The 22174-nt window shown below is 36.9% G+C and overlaps 1 protein-coding gene across 4 annotated transcripts; it reads right to left on the bottom strand.

Moving 5' to 3' along the window:
* Window positions 1-274: 274 nt before the first annotated feature.
* TGDS (TDP-glucose 4,6-dehydratase) lies at window positions 275-22174 on the bottom strand. Of its 4 annotated transcripts, none has more exons than XM_033177429.1 (12): window positions 21955-22174; window positions 19776-19842; window positions 18167-18235; window positions 16781-16871; window positions 9575-9717; window positions 7599-7697; window positions 6414-6473; window positions 4981-5024; window positions 4233-4398; window positions 3604-3662; window positions 2545-2642; window positions 275-1101 (listed from the first exon to the last, which is right to left on the bottom strand). In XM_033177429.1, exons 1-12 carry the CDS (start codon window positions 22038-22040, stop codon window positions 1031-1033), a joined length of 1053 nt encoding a protein of 350 aa, XP_033033320.1. In that variant the 5' UTR covers window positions 22041-22174; the 3' UTR covers window positions 275-1030. The 4 variants fall into 4 exon arrangements, with proteins under 4 accessions (XP_033033320.1, XP_033033321.1, XP_033033319.1 ...); XM_033177430.1 differs by having other exon boundaries at window positions 1023-1137; XM_033177428.1 differs by lacking the exon at window positions 275-1101 and having other exon boundaries at window positions 1920-2642.

Raw genomic sequence — 22174 nt, 5'->3', positions numbered from 1 at the left:
TTCCCTCTCTTTCTCTCCTGAAAGGTGGAATTGGAGAAACTGAAGAGAAGAGGGATGGACTTGGGGATCCCTAAGCACAGTGAGAAGCTGGTATTTAAGGGTATTTTTAAAGTGTAAGACTTTCTAATGAGGAATTATGATGCCTCCATACCAAAATCTGCACTCTTAATAGAGGGGGTCACCCAGCTTATTTTCCCTTTCTCAACCCAATAGCCAATCAGTCACTTTTTCAAGTCATCTTAAAGTCTTTAGGGCAAAGAAGGATTAAAAATACATAATCAATTTTTTAAAAATTTTTCTACAGCAAAATAAAAACATTATTTTAAAAAGCAATATTCTACATTAAATACATTAAGATATTGACAATTTTATAAATAAAATCATTTTAAACAGTAAATACATGATAAATTTCTGATACAAGGTTTTACATAGGTTAATTGTGAAAATATAAAAACTTTACATCCTTCTCTTAAAAAGCATTCAACGTCATCAATTTTACAAAATTATCAAAAGTTAAAAAGTGCTAGATATGCTTTTATTTTGTTCCATTACTAAGGCAATGATAGCATATCAGATCTTAAAAAAAGAAAAGGTGAATTAGGATATAAGACTCATCCTATATTGCATAAAAACGAACATTTCAGAGACTTTCTTAGACACTGGGAAAGGCTGGGAAGCTGACTGAGCTCAAAACCAGTGACGGTTGCCATCTGCCCAGCACCATTACCCCTCATGGTTATCGGAACCAGGAGACTTCTTCCTGGCCACCCGTAGGGAGAGTCTTCTACACCTATTATTTCCTAGTTTCCAGGAGAAAGGGTTTCAGAAAGAATTTTGACATTTAAATTCTATGCCAGTACTGAAACTCTCCCAAAGATTGAGGCATTCTGCATTTGAATATTATACAAAAAGTCATGAATCTAATTTCAAATGAAAAGAGAGCACTTCATTTGGTCACTTAATTTCATACCACTTGTAGAGGTAGGATAATTTTCTTCTTTGACAACTGTCTTGACTATATAAATGGTGATTATACCGGAAAGGGTTCTAATGCCTTTTCCGCATTCTTCCAGTTGTGAAAATTCTCTCTGTACCATTCAACTCATAGGAAAAAACAAAAGACAAAAAAAGAAAAAACTAAACATCAGTTAACCAACATTTACTGAGTTCCTGCTAGCTAAGTCTTGCCCATCAGCTAAGCAGCAGACAAGGGCTGCCTAATGATGTAAACAATTTGATTTTGAACTTAACAATGAAGTCAATCAGAAGACATTTAAATCACCTAAAAAATTTATAATTAAAAATCAATGATTTTTTTTCTTTTTAACTTCAAAAGTCATTCAATACTGAACTTGTTGGTATAAATATTTAAGACATTCTGATATTAAGGAATTTGGGGTGTGGGAAATAAGTCATCTGCTCTGATTTTAAGATTATTTTATATAAAAAAGTGTAATACAGTGTTTGGTCATATAAATATGATAACACTGCATCAGAGTCACAATGAGTTGATGTGAACTTTCTTGCATTTTTTTTTTATAGAGAATGGGGTCTCGTCACCCAGGCTAGAGTATAGTGGTGTGATCGTAGCTCACTATAGGCCCAAACTCTTGGGCTCAAGAGATCTACCTACCTCACCCTCCTAAATTGCCAGGACTATAGGCATGTGCCACCATGTCCTGCTGATTTTCTTTTACTTTTTGTAGAGACAGGGTCATGCCATATTTCCCAGGCTGGTCTTGAACTCCTGGCCTCAAGTGATCCTCCCACTTTGGTCTCCAAAGTGCTAGGATTACGGATGTGAGCCACTGTGCCCAGCACCTTTCTTCCAGTAATATGTTAAATTATTTTATATTGCTATACTATCAGTAAAAGCTTTTTTAGTTTAAAGAAACCTGATAGTTTTAATTTATTTTTTATTTTTCGTATTTGACTTAAGTATTTTGTATTTCAAGCTATGAATCAAAACTTTTTTTTTACATCTGGGTAGATCTTTTCTCATGAATACATTTCTAAATAGAGCTTTAATATATATACACAGACTTTATAAGCACTTATTTTAATAGATTTTTCTGCACATACTAAATGTATTACCTTTGTTGGTTTCAATATAAAAAGCCTCAAGATACGAAAAAGACTGCAGCTCTATTTCACCAACTCTAAGATGCCACTGACGGGTCATTATTTTACATACATGTAAAAAAGAAAAAAGCTACAATAATAAATACAAGACACTAGTGATTACAAAAAGACATACCTTTTAGGAGTGTGAAGAAAGTGAAAAAATATGTACCTCAGAATAAACAATATAGGTGTTTGATTAATGCTAACAAGATATGGCAAGATTGATCAGAAGTTGGTTTATAAAATTCAAGATGCTTAGGAAACACAGGACTATCACCAGAAATATATAAAATGTGGCAATCTGAAAAGTACAAATGATTCAACATAGTATTCCACTGGTTTGTATAATGTTCTGGAAATAAGTTATTTTTCCTTTACATTTTCCTGACTTGACCCCAAAATGATTAATTGATAACTTACTTGTTTTCTTTATTCCTTCTTTCCAAGGCACTTTAGGTCTCCATCCCAAGCCATGTATTTTTTCTGACTTCATTGGATATCTCATGTCATTGGTAGGTCTTGGAAAACAAAACAAATTTAAAATGATATTGTAGATATATATTTACAAATGTAGATACTAGGAGATATGTGTTTATGCACCACAACCCAATTTTTCTCTTGACAAAAAATTCCCAATAGGTTTTCTGCAGAAAGTTTGTAAAATCAAGTATATATTAAAAAAAAAAAAAAAAGTCATCCATAATGCCAGGTGCCTAACCTTCTCTGTGTCTTATCTTTTTCTTTCAGCCACGATCTAAATATAAGTGAAATACCTGACACATAAAAAAAACTCAACAAATGTTCAATGAATGAATAAACAAATACACAAAACCTTATTAGGACTTATATGCCAGGCTGTGGGTCAGGTATTTAATATACATTATAAATAAATGTTAAAATACTTTCATAAGAAAGATGTTATTATCAGCTGGGCGTAGTGGCTCATGCCTGTAACCCTAGCACTTTGGGAGGCCGAGGTGGGTGGACCACGAGGTTGAGATCAAGACAATCCTGGCCAACATGGTGCAACCCCGTCTCTACTGAAAATACAAAAATTAGCTGGGCATGGTGTCATGAGTCTGTAGTCCCAGCTACTCGGGAGGCTGAGGCAGGAGAACAGTGTGAACCTGGGAAGGTGGAGGTTGCAGTGAGCCAAGATTGCACCACTGCAGTACAGCCTGGCGACACAGTGAGACTCCGTCTCAAAAAAAAAAAAAAAGAGAGAGATGTTATTATCCCTATTTCACACTGGAGGTTTGAAACCTCAGACTTGGAAAGGGTCAATAATTTTTTACGTCACATAGCTAGTAAGTAATAATGCTATACTTAATCTGTATAGTACTTATGATTATGAAAAAAATGTTTTACCAGAAAATTCAAAAGAGATAAACTAGTTATTGGTCAAGTCCACATATTTTATAATTTTAAAGGTACCTAAGATTTTACAACCTTTCCCCAGTGTTTTCACTTGTTACTCACCTATCATTAACATAATCAACCCAATCTTCCATTTCGGACTCTGAATTGGTTTCTTTGATCTGTCAAAATGGAGAAGGCTTTTGAGTCAAGTTATAAAATGAGATCAGAGAATAACAATGGTATTTAATGGCTGATTAAAAAGAAAACAACTGCTTCATAGCGGGGAAGACAGCTAAAATGAACATCAATTTAGTAACACTTTCTATACTTTATACAAATTCCATCTGAAGCTCAGATATACACATTGGATTTTGGTTATTATTCAGTCCCTCTTTCTATTAAACGAATTTATAATTGATGTCCCCTAATATATACGGATATTCATAACTACTGATGTAATTTTTTATATGTCACTGTTATTTATTTTAAGACACAATTTTCTATTTCTAAAAATGAGTTATGTCTTACAATTAGGGACTGTACATTTAATGAATTATTTTTTCCTGAAAAGCTGTTACTAAATAGGTGATAAAACTTAAATTAAGACACATATGGTACACATAATCCATTTCATTTTCTACTTGCTTACTTTTAAATTAAGTAAACTGTATGCTACTGATTTTGACTAAATTAATGGTTACTGCCACTAACAATTTTGAAAATATCACTCTTTTAAAATAGATACATACCAGTTGTATTAGTTCTTTGGCAAGCTGGACAACTGACATTTCAAAATTGGTTCCGATGTTATAAATTTCACCTGGTTTCCCTTTTTTGAGGACAGTGAGAAATGCTTCTACAACATCAGTAGCATAAAGGAAGTTTCTTGTTTGAAGCCCTGACCCATGAATGCAACTAAAGAGATTAAATGAAGTGAAATCATGAAGGGTAAAAAGGTAAAGTTTCCTAAAGCATTGACTGGGTACTACAACTCCAGAGAAGCCACTTCCCATGGGGAATCCCAGAATCTTTTACTGAAAATACACATTCTCCTAGCTTTTCTAAATTTTGTTCATATTTCTTAAACAATTTCCAAACCTTCTGAGGGTACTTAGTAGGAAAGTGGCAAACATATTAGTGACCCCTGTGAAACGTGTGTTCAATTTTATACCATCAGTTCATTTTAAAGAAATATCTACAGTTCTATGAATTAAATAAGTTCTTTGAGAAAGTAAAATTATATAAAAATAGATTTCAAATGTTAATGCTATAATTCAAAGTTCTATGATAGGTTATTAAGATTTGAAATTATCTCAAGTAAATTACAAAAATAAGATACAGATTATTTAAAAAACTATTACACTGGAGAAATGATTCTTAAATTGGGTGGGACATTAAATTTTGTGGCCTTTAAGACTTTATGATATTCAAGAAAGTGTCACCAAACACTCTAACACACCAGAAAAGCATATGGGTAAAAAGGTAATAATAACATACCATTTCCTGTTGTGCTGTAGCAAAGATATAAATTTTGGAATAACCTAAAAGAATATTTAAATATCATTTCAGACTGGAAATTTACTCATTAGTAAGAATCTGAACTCATACCAAGATTAAAAGATTATTAAGAAATATACATATGGATTGCTTCTAATTCTTTTTATCAGTTCATTTTAAAACCTACTATAATATTTGATAAGTAAAAGAACTCTTAGTTTGCTATTTCATGAAGACAGGTTACTTGAAGATAAAATGATCTAAATAGTGGAAAAATGCAGAAAAAGTCTTCATCAGACAGTTGGTCTCATCATAAGGCTCACCTTTGTGCTGACTTCATAAAGGCAGACATTTGTATCTTACTTATTGGATTACATATAGCACCTATGCATTAAGTGCTTGAGGAATTTATAGAAAGTAAATTCCAGTGCTCTTGGATTCAAAGAAAAATTAAGCAAAGTAAATATTAATACCTGCAGGTCATGACATGGCCCTTTCCTTTGGGCAAACAGATCAATGCAACCAGTTGGGAAGCAAGAAAACCCAGCCAGGCACCGTGGCTCACGCCTGTAATCCCAGCACTTTGGGGGGCCGAGGCATGCAGATCACGAGGTCAGGAGATTGAGACTATCCTGGCTACCACAGTGAAACCCCATCTCTACTAAAAATACAAAAACTTAGCTGGGCATGGTGGCGGGCGCCTGTAGTCCCAGCTACTTGGGAGGCTGAGGTAGGAGAATGGCATGAACCCGGGAGGCGGAGCTTGCAGTGAACCGAGATCACGCCACTGCACTCCAGTCTGGGTGACAGAGGAAAAACTCAGTCTCCAAATTTAGGCCAAGTGGCCAAAGTTATGTGAAATCAGACTTGATGGTACAGAACCAATCGCACAGGCATTTTCAGCCTCTAAACTAAATGTTTTTATTCATTACTTGTAGTACTTTCTGGAAGATATTCATGCCTACACCATAAAGATAAGTTGAGGCACAGTTAGCCAGCTGACACTAAGACAGTTAATGTATACAAGCTTCTTGCATCACTAGCTAGCTAGCTTTTGACTTTCTGTATACCCTGACATACTGGTCTGACTGCAAACAGGGAGTCAACTACAGCATGTCACTAGTGGTAGAAGTATACTACAATGCTTTAAAGTCTTTAAAAGTACAAGGTATTTTCACATATATCATTCTCATTGGATCCTTCAAAATCTCTGCCAAGTGGTGAAGCCAGCTGGTGAGTGTCAGCCAGCTTGAGACTTAAAACTCATCTTCAATCTCTAAGTCTGAAGGAATCTGCAAGAGGTGTTATACAGCATATAAAATTATGTAAAATTTACAACATATTATTTTGACAAATAACTGAAAAGAGGTTATTTCAAATAATGAGAAGTTACAATCACTGAACAACACCATGAATTAAGAAGTAAAGTTTACCTTTTCTGGATATTGATGTGGTCCATAAACATTACTGCTTCTTGTGATAACAACTGGAAACTTAAAAGAATATTCAACATTAAGGCTTTTGAAAAGGTCTAATAATGATGACTATTTTAAAGACGAGCAGAATTTCAAAATATGGGCACCGTTGCCTAAATAATTCTACACACCTTAAGGTCAAAGGGAAGAGATTTTTTTCTAACGTAAGGTTTCTAGAAAGGAGAGAACAGGATTCAGTTAAAGGCAGAGGTTCCAAAAAAATGAAGAGGAACATTCTTTTATTAGTACAAGAAGATGAGCACAGATGGCACAGGTTTATAAGTCTGATTGATAGCAAAACACTGAAGAACTTTCCAGCTGATTATTTTAAAGACCACCTCAAGGACTCTAAATTGGCTCTCTTCATTGTACCAATCCCTACAAATAAAAAGAGCTACTATGAAAGTGAAAAGGACCGATGCCACCAGAACCCAAATGGTGAGAGAATCTTTAGGAATTCCAAGGCTTGCCTCTCTGATCCACACCCTAAAAACTCACCAAGAGCAGTGGGAAGCCAAATGTAGGAGATTCAAGGTGAGAATTCATATGGGGTAAGGCTCCCTTACTGACACTGTCAGAGCCACCAGGGGCAAGTCTACTTCCCATTCATGAGGAGCCACGAAAGCCAAATCATGGAGAGAGAAGCACACGGCAGAAAGGGGATCTGTCCTCCCTCTGTCTTCCTCCACTCACAGGACTCCAACCTCATTCTGACTCTAGCTATAACACTCTACCTATTACCGAAATAGAAAAACAATGTATATTCAAGTTATTCCTTTAATGATGAACTGAATAAGAAGAGGTCGGTCCTATTTTGTCCAGACAATAGAGGAAATTAGGTTTTAAAATTCCGTAATATGTAAATTTTCTCTATCTATGCCTTCTACTCTAAGCATGCTGCTAAAAGCTGACTTGGGCTGGGCGTGGCTCATGCCTGTAATCCTAGCACTCTGGGAGGTTGAGGTGGGCGGATCACTTGAGGTCAGGAGTTCCAGACCAGCCTGAGTGCCAGATCGAGACTGTCCCCGAAGAATAAATAGAAAACTTAAAAATCTTTAGGAAAAAAAAAAAAAAGCCCACTTGGAGTTTTAACACTTAAGTCCAAAGGAAAATGTTTCAAGAGTTTCTGCAATCAGGTCTTACCTTATATCGTTCCCAGTAAGACTGTACAAAACATTCAGCAGCTGCTTTAGATGATGCGTAAGGATTTGTAGGTTGTTTGGGTGAAGATTCATCGAATTCCTAATTTTAAAAATACATATTTAAAAAATTATGCATATTTTAAGTATAAAAATCAGAGCATATGTTAAAACTTGAAATGTCAATCACCAAATTTTAAAAGCCACTTCTTAAATCCTATGTGCCTGGTGTTTTCCCAAGGACATGTAGTAACTTCTTTAATGTGCACAACAATCCTATACAGCAGAGAGAGAGAACGGCAAGTTAAGGGCCCTGAGACAGAAGCGTGTCCAAAGGAATTGCAGGAAGGCTGATATGAGGGGAGAGACCACGGGAGACGAGGTCAGAGAGCTAGAGGAAGGCCAAAACCTTGAAGGCCACTGTAAAACAATGACTGATTTTTGAGCAGAGTAATGCCAGGTCTGACTCACATTTTAAAAATCACTCTGGTTACTGTGTCAGATCTGATGTAGGGTGGCAAGGTGCATGAACAAAGAAGTTTACCTGATAACAACTGCAGAGAATTGAAAAACAGTTACTTCTTGGAAGCAGAATTAAGAATTGAGTAGTGGTCAAGGTCTACTTTTTCTCACTGTCAGTCTTTTCGGACTATTTGATTTTCACTGTGTATGTGTCTTGGTAAAATAAGTAAATTCATAAATAATAAAATGAGGTCACTGCAGACACCAACTATAAAAATTACAGATTGGACAATGGAGTTTCCTTTGCATAAAAAGTACAATATTTATGCATGATTTATTTTAAAAAATAGATTCTAAGGCTGGACACAGTGGCTCACATCTATAATCCCAACACTTTGGGAGGCCGAGGCAGGCGGAGCACCTGAAGTCGGGAGTTCGAGACCAGCCTGACCAACATGGAGAAACCCCATCTCTACTAAAAATACAAAATTAGCCGAGCATGGTGGTGCATGCCTGTAATCCCAGCTACTTGGGAGGCTGAGGCAGGAGAATCACTTGAACCCAGGAGGTGGAGGTTGCGGTGAGCCAAGATTGCACCACTGCACTCCAGCCTGGGCAACAAGAGCACAACTTCCATCTCAAAAAGAAAAAAAAAAAGATTTTGGTTTTTACAAGAATTTTACAGTCTCCTTGACATTCCAATATGACTGAAAGGGAAAGATGAACAGGTAGTATGCTGCAGTGTAACTTATGCTTTGGTCCATGGAATGACATTCATCATATGTGTAAGAGTGGGACAAAAAGGTGAGATCTGCAATTCTCTTGCAAAATTACAAATAAATCTACCTAAAGAGATTTCTGGGGCATGAAAAAATAAATAAACAAGTCTCTACCAAGACTAGGCTGTTGTTCCCCATTTGGGGTGGTATCACTTGATGTGAACAGAGGAGACAATGCAATAACATTCTGTGATGGTTAACACGGTCAACTTGATTGGATTGAAGGATACAAAGTATTGATCCTAGGTGTGTCTGTGAGGGTGTTGTCAAGGGAGATTAACATTTGAGTTAGTGGGCTGGGAAAGGCAGAGCCACCCTCAATCTGAGTGGGCACCATCTAAGCAGCTGCCAGTGTGGCTAGAATATAAAGCAGATAGAAAAACATGAATAGACTACACTGGCCTAGCCTCCCAGCCTACATCTTTCTCCCATGCTGGATGCTTCCTGCCCTTGAACATTTGACTCCAAGTTCTTCAATTGTGGGACTCAGACTAGCTCTCCTTGCTCCTCAGCTTGCAGATGGCCTGTTGTGGGACCTTGTGATCGTGTGAGTTAATACTTAATAAATATCCCTTTATATATCTGTCTATCAGTTCTGTCCCTCTACAGAATCCTAAAACACTTTGAAGAGTGCTACAAGTGTATATAATTTGAGGATGAAAAAAGCCCAGTGTAGGTTTAATAAAACTGTATCATGGTACATGGTTAAGTAGATAAAATATACATTTTCTAAGCTCACCTTATCAACACTGCCACCATATACTTCATCTGTGCTGACGTAAATAAACTTCTCCACTCTGGCTTCATGAGCAGCACTTACCAAAACGTGAGTGCCATAAACATTAACATAGGTAAACTCAAAGGCACGTACGAATGAAAGATCTAAAAAAAAAAAAAGAGTGAAAAGCTAAAACAAGTCTACCCAACGGATAGAACAAATGCCAAATGATGGACTCAGGTTTAAGGAGGGTACTATTCATGGCTCTTCATTTACCACAGCTGCAACAGTTATAGTAATAACATACACAGGCAGTGATATTTATGATTGCTTTAAACCTAAATTACATAGTACATGCAAATTCTTAGAACCCAGAAAACTATCAGTGTTAAATTTGCAGGAAAGGTTTTTATTCTATAAGGAAGAAAATTTAAAAATAATACACTGAAATGTAAAGTGTTCTTAAATTTAAAAAATTATGAATTAGAGGGCTAGGCTTTTTAAGATCAGTCTGTTACTGCTGAAAGCAATTAATGTTGAATGAGTTATTTAAAAATAAATTCACCTTAAAAGAACTGAACCTCTATAACCAGGAAATGGAAGGAACTTCCTTAATGATGAATCACATTCCAGAAGCAATAATGGAAGAGACGGATAAATTTGATCATATAAAAATTTTGCATGGTTAAAAAACTAAAAACAAATTAAAAAGACAAAAATGACAAACTGGGAAAAACCATGTGAAATTACAGAGATAAAGGGTTAAGTATCGTCAACTTATAAAGAACTTTAAATAAATAAGAACAATCCTACAGTAAAACAGGTAGGAGACATAAACAGTTTAGATGAAGAAATACAAATGGGTCCTTAAGATTATGATGATCAACCTCATGTACAATAAAAAAAAAACACAAATTAAAAACTCAGAGATACCACTTCTTATCAGACTGGCAAAAATTCAAAAATTTGACAAATCACTTAGTTGTTGAGGCTGTTAGGCAAAAGACACTTTGTACACTGACAATGATGATGTAAAATGTTTCCAATCCCTAAGGAAGGAAACTTGGAAATATCCAGTCAAATTACATAGGCATTTCCCTCTAATCCAGAGTTATAGGCTAAACTGTGTTCTCCCCATAATTCATCTTAAGGCCCAACCCCTTCCCCCAGAACCTCAGAATGTGACTATATTTGGAGATAGGGCTCTTAAGGAGGTGATTAAGTGAAAATCAGGTCTTTAGGATGGGTCCTAATCCAATCTACCTGGTGTCCTTAAAAGAAGAAATGTGGACTCTGTGTGTGTTCTGGAATAAAGTAAATGAGTAATTAGGGTGGTGCTGTTGAGAACCAAGGCGTTCAAGGTAAGGAAAAGATGATATAAATGAAAGACTGATGAACTTAAACAAAAACTCTGAATCTAAATTGGACATTTCAGTATAAACCCATGTCACCTTTAATCTTAAGTAAATAGGCGAATAATATTCCCTAGTTTTGTTAACTGAAAAAGCCTTGAAACAATGTCCAATCAGTTAATAAGCACTCCCAGGGCCCAGATTGTGGCCTCTAAACACCATTTCCCACCAAAAGGAACAATGGCTCCTGAGACAAAGAGCTGATTCTAGATCTTGGGGGAAAAACATTGAAGATAAAACTGAAACATCCTATCAAACCAGAAAGTTAGATGGCTGTCAAAGACTGCTAAGGTCATGTCAAAAAGGACTCAGGAAGCAACTAGAAGAGCCTCTCAATGGCTAATGGTGAGTCATTTTGTACATAAATAAGAAAAATAACTGCAAGTGATTAAAACAAAAAAAAAAAAATCAAATGTGTTAAAATCTACAAATTCATAACAATACTAAAAGAAAGAAAAAAGAAAAAGGAGGATACTTGGAAACCAACTCATTATAGTAAAATCTACTAAATAAATAAAAATAATCAGGTATTTAACCTGGCTTTTCTATAACAATTAAATATCAAGGTAAGCACATAATTTATAAGGAAAACTTTTTTTTCTCTCTCTCTCTCTCTTTGCAGCCAGCAAGAAATCAAACTCTTAAGAATAAAAGATAAGGAAAAAATACATATGAAAATCTCTGGGATTCAGATAAAGCAGTATTTAGAAGTAATTCATAGTCTAAAATGTATACATTAGAGAAAAGGTGAAAATTAATAAGCTAAATATATCACCAAGATCAGAAAAAAGAATAGAAAGTAAGCCTAAACAAAGCACAGGCTGGAGTGTAGTGGCGCAATCTCAGTTCACTGCAAACTCTGCCTCCCACGTTCAAGTGATTCTTGTGCCTCAGCCTCCCGAGTAGCTGGGGTAACAGGTGCCCGCTACCACGCCCAGCTAATGTTTTTGTATTTTAGAGATGGGGTTTCACCATGTTGGCTAGGCTGGTCTTGAACTCCTGACCTCAAGTAATCCACCCATCTCAGCCTCCCAAAGTGTTGGGATTACAGGCGTGAGCCACTGTGCCTGGCTGGAAAACTTGTTTTTATGTAGATATTCCAGGTATAAATGAAAAATGACATAATTAGAATATTATTTTGTAAACCCCTAATATAATGACTACTGACTATATAAAATAGTAATAATGACATCTAGTGGGAATAAAAAAACAAAATAAAATAAGATCAATTTAAAATTCCAGGCTGGACATGGTGGCTAATGCCTGTAATCCCAGCACTTTGGGAGGCCCAGGTGGGCGGATCACCTGAGGTCAGGAGTTTGAGACCAGTCTGGCCAATATGGCAAAACCCCATCTCTACTAAAAATACAAAAAATAATCCGGGCGTGGTGGCACATGCCTGTAATCCCAGCTACCTGGGAGGCTGAGGCAGGAGAACTGCTTGAACCTGGGAGGCAGAGGTTGCAGTGAGCTGAGATCACAACACTGCGCTCCAGCCTGGGTGACAGAACGAGACTCTGCCTAAAAAAACAAAACAAAACAAACACAGATAAAAACAGAGTTAAAAATAGCTAAAAATGGAGTTGGAAATTAAATGGGAAGAGGACAAAGGTTTTGATGAACTTTACACTTTGATAAGCTAATTACACATCTGTAATTTGTAGGGTAACCACTCCAAGAGTACCAACAGAACATATAATTTCCAAACTAGTAGAGGGAGAAAAAGAGAATAAGAAAAATTCCTCAGTCAAGTCCTTAAAAAAAGCAAGCAAGAATTTTTTTTAAATAAACAATTTTTTACAAAGGAAGAATTCATTTTTTTTTAAAAAAAAGTAAGCAGCAACCAAGGAAACAGAACAGGTGAGAAAAGAAAGCAAACAGTAAGATGGTAGGAATAAATCCAAATATAGCAACAAACTAAACACTGAGGGTAAATATCAAGGATGGTCAGAATGGGTTTAAAAAAAATCAAAATACAAATACATGTTGTTTACAAGACATGCAGCTAACCCATAAAGCTAGAGAAATAAAAAGATGGAAAAAGTATCATGAAAATACTAAACAAAAAGGAAGTAATACAGCTATATTAATGTCAAACAAAATAGATTTTAAAGCAGTACACATCACCAGAGGAAAGAGATCACTTCATAAGGATAAAAGGTTCAATTCACCAGAAATACACAAGAGATTTAAAGAATATCATTAACCAACTTAACCTAATGGATGTGTAAAGAACAATGAACCCAATGTTTGCAAATTAACATTCTTTTCAATACATACACAAGTTACAGAAAGTGACCATATACTGAGCCAAAAAGCAAGTTGTAGCATAAAGGACTGCAATCATAGAGTATGTTATCTAATCATATACAATTAAGCTAGAATTCAATAAGAAAAAGAAAACCCATACATGTTTGGAAATTAAGACATACATGTCTAAGTAACCCATGGATTAAAGAAGAAATCAAATTCTTTTTTTCTTTTTTGAGACAAGGTCTCATTCTATTGCCCAGGCTGGAATGCAGGGGTGCAATCTCAGCTCACTGCAACCTCACCTCTTGGGTTCAAGTGATCTCACCTCAGCCTCCCAAGTAGCTGGGACTACAGGCACACACCATCATGCCGGGTTTTATTTTTTATTATTATTTTTTGTAGAGACAGGGTCTCACCATGTTGCCCAGGCTGGTCTGGAACTCCCGGGCTCAAGTGATTCGCCTGCCTTGGGCTCTCAAAGTACTAGGATTACAGGTGTTAGCCACCGCAGCCAGCAAGAAATCAAACTCTTAAGAATAAAACATCAGGAAAAAATACATATGAAAATCTGTGGGATTCAGATAAAGCAGTATTTAGAAGTAAATTCATAGTCTAAAATGTATACATTAGAGAAAAGGTGAAAATTAATAAGCTAAATATATCACCAAGATTAGAAAAAAGAATAGAAAGTAAGCCTAAACAAAGCATAAATAATGAAATAATAAAGGTGAGACCAGAAATTCATTATATAGAAAACAAACCATGCATAAGAAAAGATCAACAATGTCAAAGATTGTTTTTTTGGAACAGCAATGTCAAATGTCAAATGTTGTTTTTTGGAACAACAGGGTGGGAGGTTTGCTTTGCTGGTATAAAGAATTATTATAAAGCTACAGTAATTAAGATGGTGTGATAATAGTATAAGCATAGACAAAGACCTACAGAATTGAACAGAGCCAAGAAATAGAAGCATACATATAAAAACATTTGACCCATGACAAAAGAGACAATGAGGAAGAGTCAAGTCTTTTCAATAAATGATTTTGAGTCAAATTGATATGGATATGGGGAAGAAATCTAAATGTAAAAGGAAAAACAGTAACTTTTAAGAAAAGAATTATAAGACAACATGTCCATGACCTTGGAAGTGGGAAACAAGTTCTTAATCAAGACAGAAAGAGCACTAACCCTAAAGAAAAAGGTACAGATAATTTAACCCACATTTAAAATTAAGAACTTTCCCTAATAATAAGACACCATTAAAAATGGGAAAAGGCCGGGCGTGGTGGCTCACGCCTGTAATCCCAGCACTTTGGGAGGCTGAGGTGGGTGGATCACCTGAGTAGGGTGGATCATCTGAGGTTGGGAGTTCGAGACCAGCCTGGCCAATGTGGTGAAACCCCATTTCTACCAAAAATACAAAATTAGCCAGGTGTGGTGGTGCATGCCTGTAATCCCAGCTACTCGGGTGGCTGAGGCAAGAGAATCACTTGAATCCGGGAGGCAGAGGTTGCAGTAAGCCGAGATCGTGCCCATTGCACTCCAGCCTGGGCAATGAGCGAGACTCGGTCTCAAAAAAAAAACACACACACACAGAATGTAGCTGCAAAAGGCTTGAATCCAAAATATATAAAATCTGTAAGGAAAAAACTGACAACTTAATACAAAATGGTCACGAAACTTAAATAGAAAATTTCCAAAGAGGATATCCTAATAAGAAAGAGAGGGAGAATAGTCCAATAAACAAATGAAAAGGTTTTTAACTTCATCAGGGAAACTAAAACCACAAAACTGACACAGCAAGTGTTGGCAAATATCTCATAAATTGCTGGTAGAAGTGCACAACTGCTTTTATCATTAACCAAGTAGAAGGATTTGCTTTAACAGACATGAAATCATTGTATTCGTCAATATAGGGCGTATCAGACAGGCAGAGACAAACAAATGAAGAGAGACAGAGATACAAAAATAAACTTGATATGACAGAGGGTAGAAACTGGTAAACTTTTCAATAAATGGTACAGGAATAATTGGTATTCACATGGAAAAACATGAAATTGGTGTTATATAAGAATTAATTTCAGATGGATTACAAATCTAATTGTAAAAGACAAAACTATAAAGCTTTGAAAAGATAATATAGAAAAATATATCTTCATGACCTCAGGGTAGGAGAGAATTTAAGAACTGAAAAAGCAGTAAGCCTAAAGGAAAAAACACACATTCACTACACTGACATTGAAAACATCTGTTCATCAAAACACACTATCAAAAAAGTGAGAAGATAGGCCATACAGAGCAGAAGGCATCTGTAACATACAGAATGACAAAGAACTAGTGTCCTGAATATATAAAAACTCTACTTGCCATTTTTTCTCATTGAAACTTCTCTTTCAATAAGAAAAAGGTAAACAATCCCATTTTAAAATGGACAAAAGATCGCAACAGCATTTCACAAAGGAGAAATCCAAATTACAAAAAACCATATGAAAAGTACTTAATCTTATTAGTAATCAGGGAAAATACAAATTAGAAACATGAGACACCACTACACAGCACTGAAATTGGCAAAAATGGAAAGACTGACAAAACTAAGCTTTGATGAGATCTGGAGCAACAGTAAGTCACACACTTCTGGAGGAGTGGAAGTTGGTATAATTACTTTGGAACATGGTTTGACATTATCTCAACATGAAGTATGCAGATCTTATGATCTCAGTTATATAGCCAAATGTAATGTATATTTATGTATCATGATACATGTTCAAGGTAGTAGTGTTCAAAGTTGCTCCAAAGTGTAAAGAACCCAAATGGCCATTAGGAATAAAGTATATTAAGTAAACTACGATGTATACATATATATTTTTTAGACTGGAATGACACTGAAAACAAACTATATCTATATCCGACTCCATGGATGAATCTACACGGATTCTGAGAAAACAAAAAAACTCTACGTCATTATATATATACGTATATATATACACAACAGCAAAAGTGTAGAGAAAAGCAAAGGAAATTGTAACTTTAAATCTGGTAATAGGTAGCAGTAGTACTTACTATTGAAGAGGATTCAGTAACATTCTGCCTTTTGTTCAGGTGATAGGTACATGGGTGCTCACATTATCATTATTTGACTGTATTTCTAAATGCTTTCAAATATATTTCATAATAAAACTATCAAAGTATTAGAAAATATCTAAAATTCACAAAATGATATAAATAATGTTCATCTGCATACCCACAACAAAATTTAAGAAAAACAACGTAAAAAATACAGTTGACGGCCCATCTCCCCATTGCTCCCCTTTACTATCCTGAATTGGTTCAACTCCAGTTTTCAGACAGCATTCAAGGTTATATTTCACTAATACAGCCTTGCAATGCTAATAAAAGTATCTAAAAAGTACTGAGTTTATTGATGACACAGTGGCTGTTTTTCTAGTACAGTATGATATTTCCTCTTTCAAATATAAGTATTACTAAGTACGTGGGTGGGGGCAGGGGGGCGCAGGCCGGGAGAGAACTGCCAATCATAACTGTAACATAAAACAATGCTTACCTACATGTGTTTGTGCAGCAAAATGTAGTACTATATCTATTTTCTCTGTTTCAAAAAGCAGTTTCACAAAGTGAGAATCACATATGTCACCCTATATGAAAAAGCAAACATGAAAGGGTCAGGTTTCATTGAGCACTCTCATTCATAACCATTTTTACTATAACATCCCCCTACCTCCCACCTCCCTGTTTAATAGAGAATGTTTTGAAAATTCAACTAAGTGCTCAAACAAGTATACCAATGATGTATTTCCCCAGCATCTTAGGATATTAGATATTTAATTCAAATTATTTTTCCAAATAATATTTTAATGAGCACCAACAACTACTAAGTACCATGCTAGTGTTGTCCACAACATTTTTGTCAACCCAAGGCCACTATATTAAGAGAAAACTTTTTTTAGTATTTTTTAAAAACTCTTTGAGATAACCATTATTAAAATATATCTTAGGCAGGGTGCGGTGGCTCACGCCTGTAATCCCAGCACTTTGGGAAGTTGAGACGGGCGGATCACTTGAGGTCCAGAGTTTGAGACCAGCCTGGCCAACACGGTGAAACTCCGTCTCTACTAAAAATATGAAAATTAGCTAGGCATGGTAGCGGGTGCCTGTAATTCCAGCTAGTAGGGAGGCTGAAGCAGGAGAATTGCTTGAACCGAGGAGGCAGGAGTCACAGTGAGCCGAGATCATGCCACTGCACTCCAGCCTGGGCGAGAGAGCAAGACTCTGTCTCAAAAAAATACAGTGTAACAACTGGAATGATATTTTGAAACACATTTTATCACAATTAAGTAAAATTATGGTACTTCTAACGTTTATATGTACATTTAATTCTTCTAAAAATATGTATTCTGGACAATTCGTCAATAGCTGAAGAAAATGCTTTCATACAGAATTATGAAATGGTTGTTAGTATATTCTTTAAGCTTTGTAGTTAAAAAGACAGTTTATAGCATAACTTTAAAAAAACATATATCATAAGTTAAATCGTTTCATTTGACAATAACATTTCCCTTTGCAAATTAATGAACTGGTCCTATGGTTTATACTTTGGATTTGTCTAAAAATGAGACTTCCAGAGTTAATCAACCTTCATAGGGAAAGACTAGGGAGGAACTAAAACACAAACCATGTAAATTCAGTCAGCTACTGGTAGATCTATCTGCTAAGGTACCAAAAATCACATGTAGCTTTGTATGTGTTGTCAATCAAAAGTAGTATCCTCTAGAGCACATGGTACTTTTGGAAATTAACTATCTGACCTTTTAAAAGGCCTTTAATTAGTGTTCCTTTCAAGCTCATATTACACAGGTTTGTAAAGTACAAAGATACTATAATCCCTGCATGACTAAAGAGTCACAGTACAATTACATGAAAATGTTCATACCTGTATAAATTTGTAGTTCTGTTTGTTAGAAATGGTTTCAAGATTCTTCAAGCTTGCACAGTAATCCAACTTGTAAGAAGAGAGCACAGAAGGGGCAATACAAAAAGTGACATTAGCTTTTCCAATCAAATACCAATTTATTTTAGACTATAGATGTTAATGGTTATAATACAAGAACATGTCCTCTTAAAGTGTGTTTGCTCCCTGGTTTTATACTCTTTTTTTTTTTTTTTGAGACTGAGTCTCGCTCTGTTGCCCAGGCTGGAGTGCAGTGGCGTGATCTCTGCTCACCGCAAACTCCGCCTCCCAGGTTCATGCCATTCTTCTGCCTCAGCCTCCGGAGTAGCTGGGACTACAGGCACCAGCCACCATGGCCCAGCTAATTTTTTGTATTTTGTAGTAAAAGCAGGGTTTTACCGTGTTAGCCAGGATGGTCTCGATCTCCTGACCTCGTAATCCGCCTGCCCCAGCCTCCCAAAGTGCTGGGATTACAGGTGTGAGCCACCACACTGGGCTGTTTTTACACATTTTAAGTTTCTGATATCTTAAAAGTAAAAAACAAGTAATTTTGTTACCTTTTCAAAGTACCAAAAAACAAAACAAAACAAAAACCTTTTCATAAATCTCTACTTTAAAAAACGTTCCTGGCTGGGGGTGGTGGCTCATGCCTGCAATCCCAGCACTTTGGGGGACTGAGGTAGGCATATCACAAGGTCAAGAGATCGAGACCATCCTGGCCAACATGGTGAAACCCCATCTCTACTAAAAATACAAAATTTAGCTGGGCTTGGTGGCGCGCCTGTAATCCCAGCTACTCAGGAGGCTGAGGCAGGAGAATCGCTTGAACCCGGGAGGTGGAGGTTGCAGTGAGCTGAGATGGCGTCACTGCAACCCAGCCTGGCGACAGAGCAAGACTCCATCTCAAACAAACACACAAAAAAATGTTCCTGCCAAAATTTGCCTGTAGCCACTGGTGGCTAGAAAAGTTTACCACTTCTTACAGAAAAGGAATTAGTGATTGAAAATAATTACACCTGTGTTATACATATTAGAATTCGTTATACCTGTTCCTCAAACTGTTGGTATATTGGTGATATAGAAAAAAATTCCTGTCCATAATAGCAAGTCAGGCAAAGCTTCATAAGAGTTAAGGGTTATTCTTATGATGGATGTCCCAATTACCCTGATTTGATCATTACACATTATATATATGTATCAAAACATCACCATATGCCCCCTAGCAAGTACAGCTAAGATATGTCAATTAAAAAATAGACAAAAAATCCGATTAAGGCTTATAATCACCAACCTGCCTTATAAATTTTTCTTATAGTTTTTTTGAATGAAAATCCAAAAAGTCCATTTGCAAAGTCGCAACTGAAAAAACAAACCAAAACTTTACTTTGTGGACCACCATAAGAAATGCAAGTTTCAAAAACTGACAAATAAGATTAAATACAGCATAAGCACATTACAATATAGAGCCTCTAAATTGCTAAAATGACTAAATAAAAAATTAAAATATCAGCATGACAGGATTCTAGTACTTTTAAAAAACATAAATTGAAATGTAATTTCAGTGCATGAAGCTCATTTTTATAAAACTCACCTTGTCTAGATTTATGATCATATAGTTTGGATAATCTTCCACTAAAGAGACAATCATATGTGATGCACTATTTAAAAAAAAAGTATACCTTGTTAGTGAAAAATCTTAACTTCCCTAAATTCTTCAATATTTTCCTAAGATGTTGAGTATTAGGAAAATACTCAAAGATAACTTTAATTTTTTCTAAGATAACAGAAAACAATATAACTACACTAAATATACACACACGCAAACTTTTTACCAAACTTCTCAACAGTATCTATAAACAAAAGTTTTATATTCCATTTAGACTATGTAGAAGAGAGAATGCACTGGTTCTGGGTATAGGGAAAAAAGTCAGTTTAACCAAATGATGCCATCCATATATGCACAAGTGTGGAGTAAAGTGGAACGATAAACGGGAGCCAGTCAGCACAACTGTACATGCCTATAGCATAGCATGCCTTTTCAGGAACTGCAGATATAAGTATGTAAAAATTAAATTACTATGAGCATAGTCAGTTGTCTATATTTAATAGTAACTTCTGCAATTGCTATTTCTTGGTATAAGATTTTGGTAATGTTAAACTAGAATCCTCAGGAGGGTTCTAGACTGAACCCAGGATTCCCAGGTTAATAACAGCTGAAACCATCCTGAGTTGGATATCCACTGTGGGTCCTGAGCTTCAGAGGACCCTAAAGGGGAATCAGAGGCATATCTCAGTGAAATGATCTACCAGATTTACCATATATACTTAAAATGTTGGGCTTCCAGGAAAGGGCAGCCCTTGACCAAATTATGAACTTGGAGTTTGTAGTCGGCATTCCTTTCACAGCGCTTTCTACATCGCCCCCTTCCTGGACCTGCACTCTCACACAAGTATTACCCTTTCATGCCCATAGTCCTCTTTCTCATTAAGTGAAACCTGCCAGCCTGATGCTGTCCCCCAAGTGACTTGTCAGATTAGAAGGGGTGATTTAATGTGCAAATGGCCATAAACAGGAATCCTTACATTCCCTTTTCTTCCACTAGACACAGAGTTCCTTGAAGGGAGGATGGGAGAGTTTCTTGTTTATTACTCTTGCATTCATCCATTCCACAATTACTAAAGACTTATATAGAATGGGCCACGCATTCTTCCAGGTGCTGAGTGAACAGTAGTCTCTGTCCTTATCATGTTTGCATTTTAGAGTAGGGATACAAACAATAAACAAGCAGACACAAATCCGCAATATAATTGCAGGTAGAGGTAAGTGTGCTAGTTGGGAAAGAGGCTATTTTAGATATGGTGGTCAGGTAAGAACTCTCTGAGGAGGTGGTATCTGGATAAAAACCGGAATTGAGTGATGCAAACAGCCTAACGAAAGGGGAAGCAAGTGCAAAGGCCTCAAGATAGAAGCGTGTGTCTTGGTGTGTTCCAAGAACTGTAAGAGGGGAAGCACGGCAGGTACAGAAAAGCAGAGCACGTTGCAAAAGTAGGGCTTGGGCTCTTGAGTTTTCTAGATATGGTAGAGTTTGGGCTTTATTCTAAGTGTGGCAGGAACCACTGAAGTAATCCTGCTCCTAACATGACCTGATTAAGAAACACTGACTTGTATGTGAGCAACAGGCTTTAAAGGAACATGCGTGGACACAGTTATGGCCAACCAGGAGGCTACAGCAGCAGTCTAGGCAAAAGATGACGGTAAACATGGGCCAGGGTGGAAAGGGGAAAGTGGTGGGAAGTGGTAGCCGTAAGGATCTACTTTGGAAGTAGAGAGGGCTTGCTGATCGAATGTGGGTCTGAGGAAGAAAAGGGTGTCAACAGTGGATTTGTAAATGTTTGGATGTCCTATTATAAACCTCAGATCGTTTTTGGGGTGCCTATGTGTACAGGGCCCATCGTGGGGTGGGGGTGCTCTAGGCTGGGGGTGGGAAGCAGTCGGTGAGCAACTTAGGATAACTTGTACGCACTCAAGGAGTGACGTGGTGAGCACCTAGGGCCACAGAAGGGCGAGAGTAACACAGGTTTGGAAGAGGCGTTTTAAAGAAGTCACAGTTTCTTGTAGGCCAGGGAGAGAAAAGCTGGTCCAGGTCGTGCATTAGGACCCTCCCATCAGAATAAGGACCCCTCAAAGCTGAACCCAAATTGCCTAGGGCAAGCAGAGCTGCGGGAAAAGGTAGGGGTTTCTGGGGAGCCACTGCTTGGCCATTACCTACATGAAACCAGCACCGCCGGTCACCAGGACCCGCTTCGCAAAGCCGCCGGGAGGACCCCACGGTTCCTCCCAACCCGCTGCCGACATCTCCCAGCTCAGCAATGCCTAGTACCGTAAAGCGTATGGTCTGAAAAGCGCAGGGAAGTTCCGCCGCGACCTTTTGCGACGCGCCTCACTCGCGGGACACGTTAACAGGGTGGCCAGCGGCAGCTTCCGGAGAC

Source organism: Trachypithecus francoisi, unplaced genomic scaffold, assembly GCF_009764315.1.
Source record: "Trachypithecus francoisi isolate TF-2019V2 unplaced genomic scaffold, Tfra_2.0 Lachesis_group18, whole genome shotgun sequence".
In the NCBI taxonomy this organism is placed as follows: Eukaryota; Metazoa; Chordata; class Mammalia; order Primates; family Cercopithecidae; genus Trachypithecus; species Trachypithecus francoisi.
This window is presented reverse-complemented; position numbering and strand designations above follow the sequence as displayed.

Bases quoted from the DNA above. Each gene is read 5' to 3' on its own strand.
- TGDS (XM_033177428.1), bottom strand. From the start codon at position 22,040: ATGTCGGCAGCGGGTTGGGAGGAACCGTGGGGTCCTCCCGGCGGCTTT. The intron at 16,872-18,166 runs GTATGAACATTT...TTTTTCATATAG, and splicing joins AGAACTACAAATTTATACAG to GGTGACATATGTGATTCTCA. The intron at 3,663-4,232 runs GTATGTATCTAT...CCATTTTGACAG, and splicing joins CCAAAGAACTAATACAACTG to ATCAAAGAAACCAATTCAGA.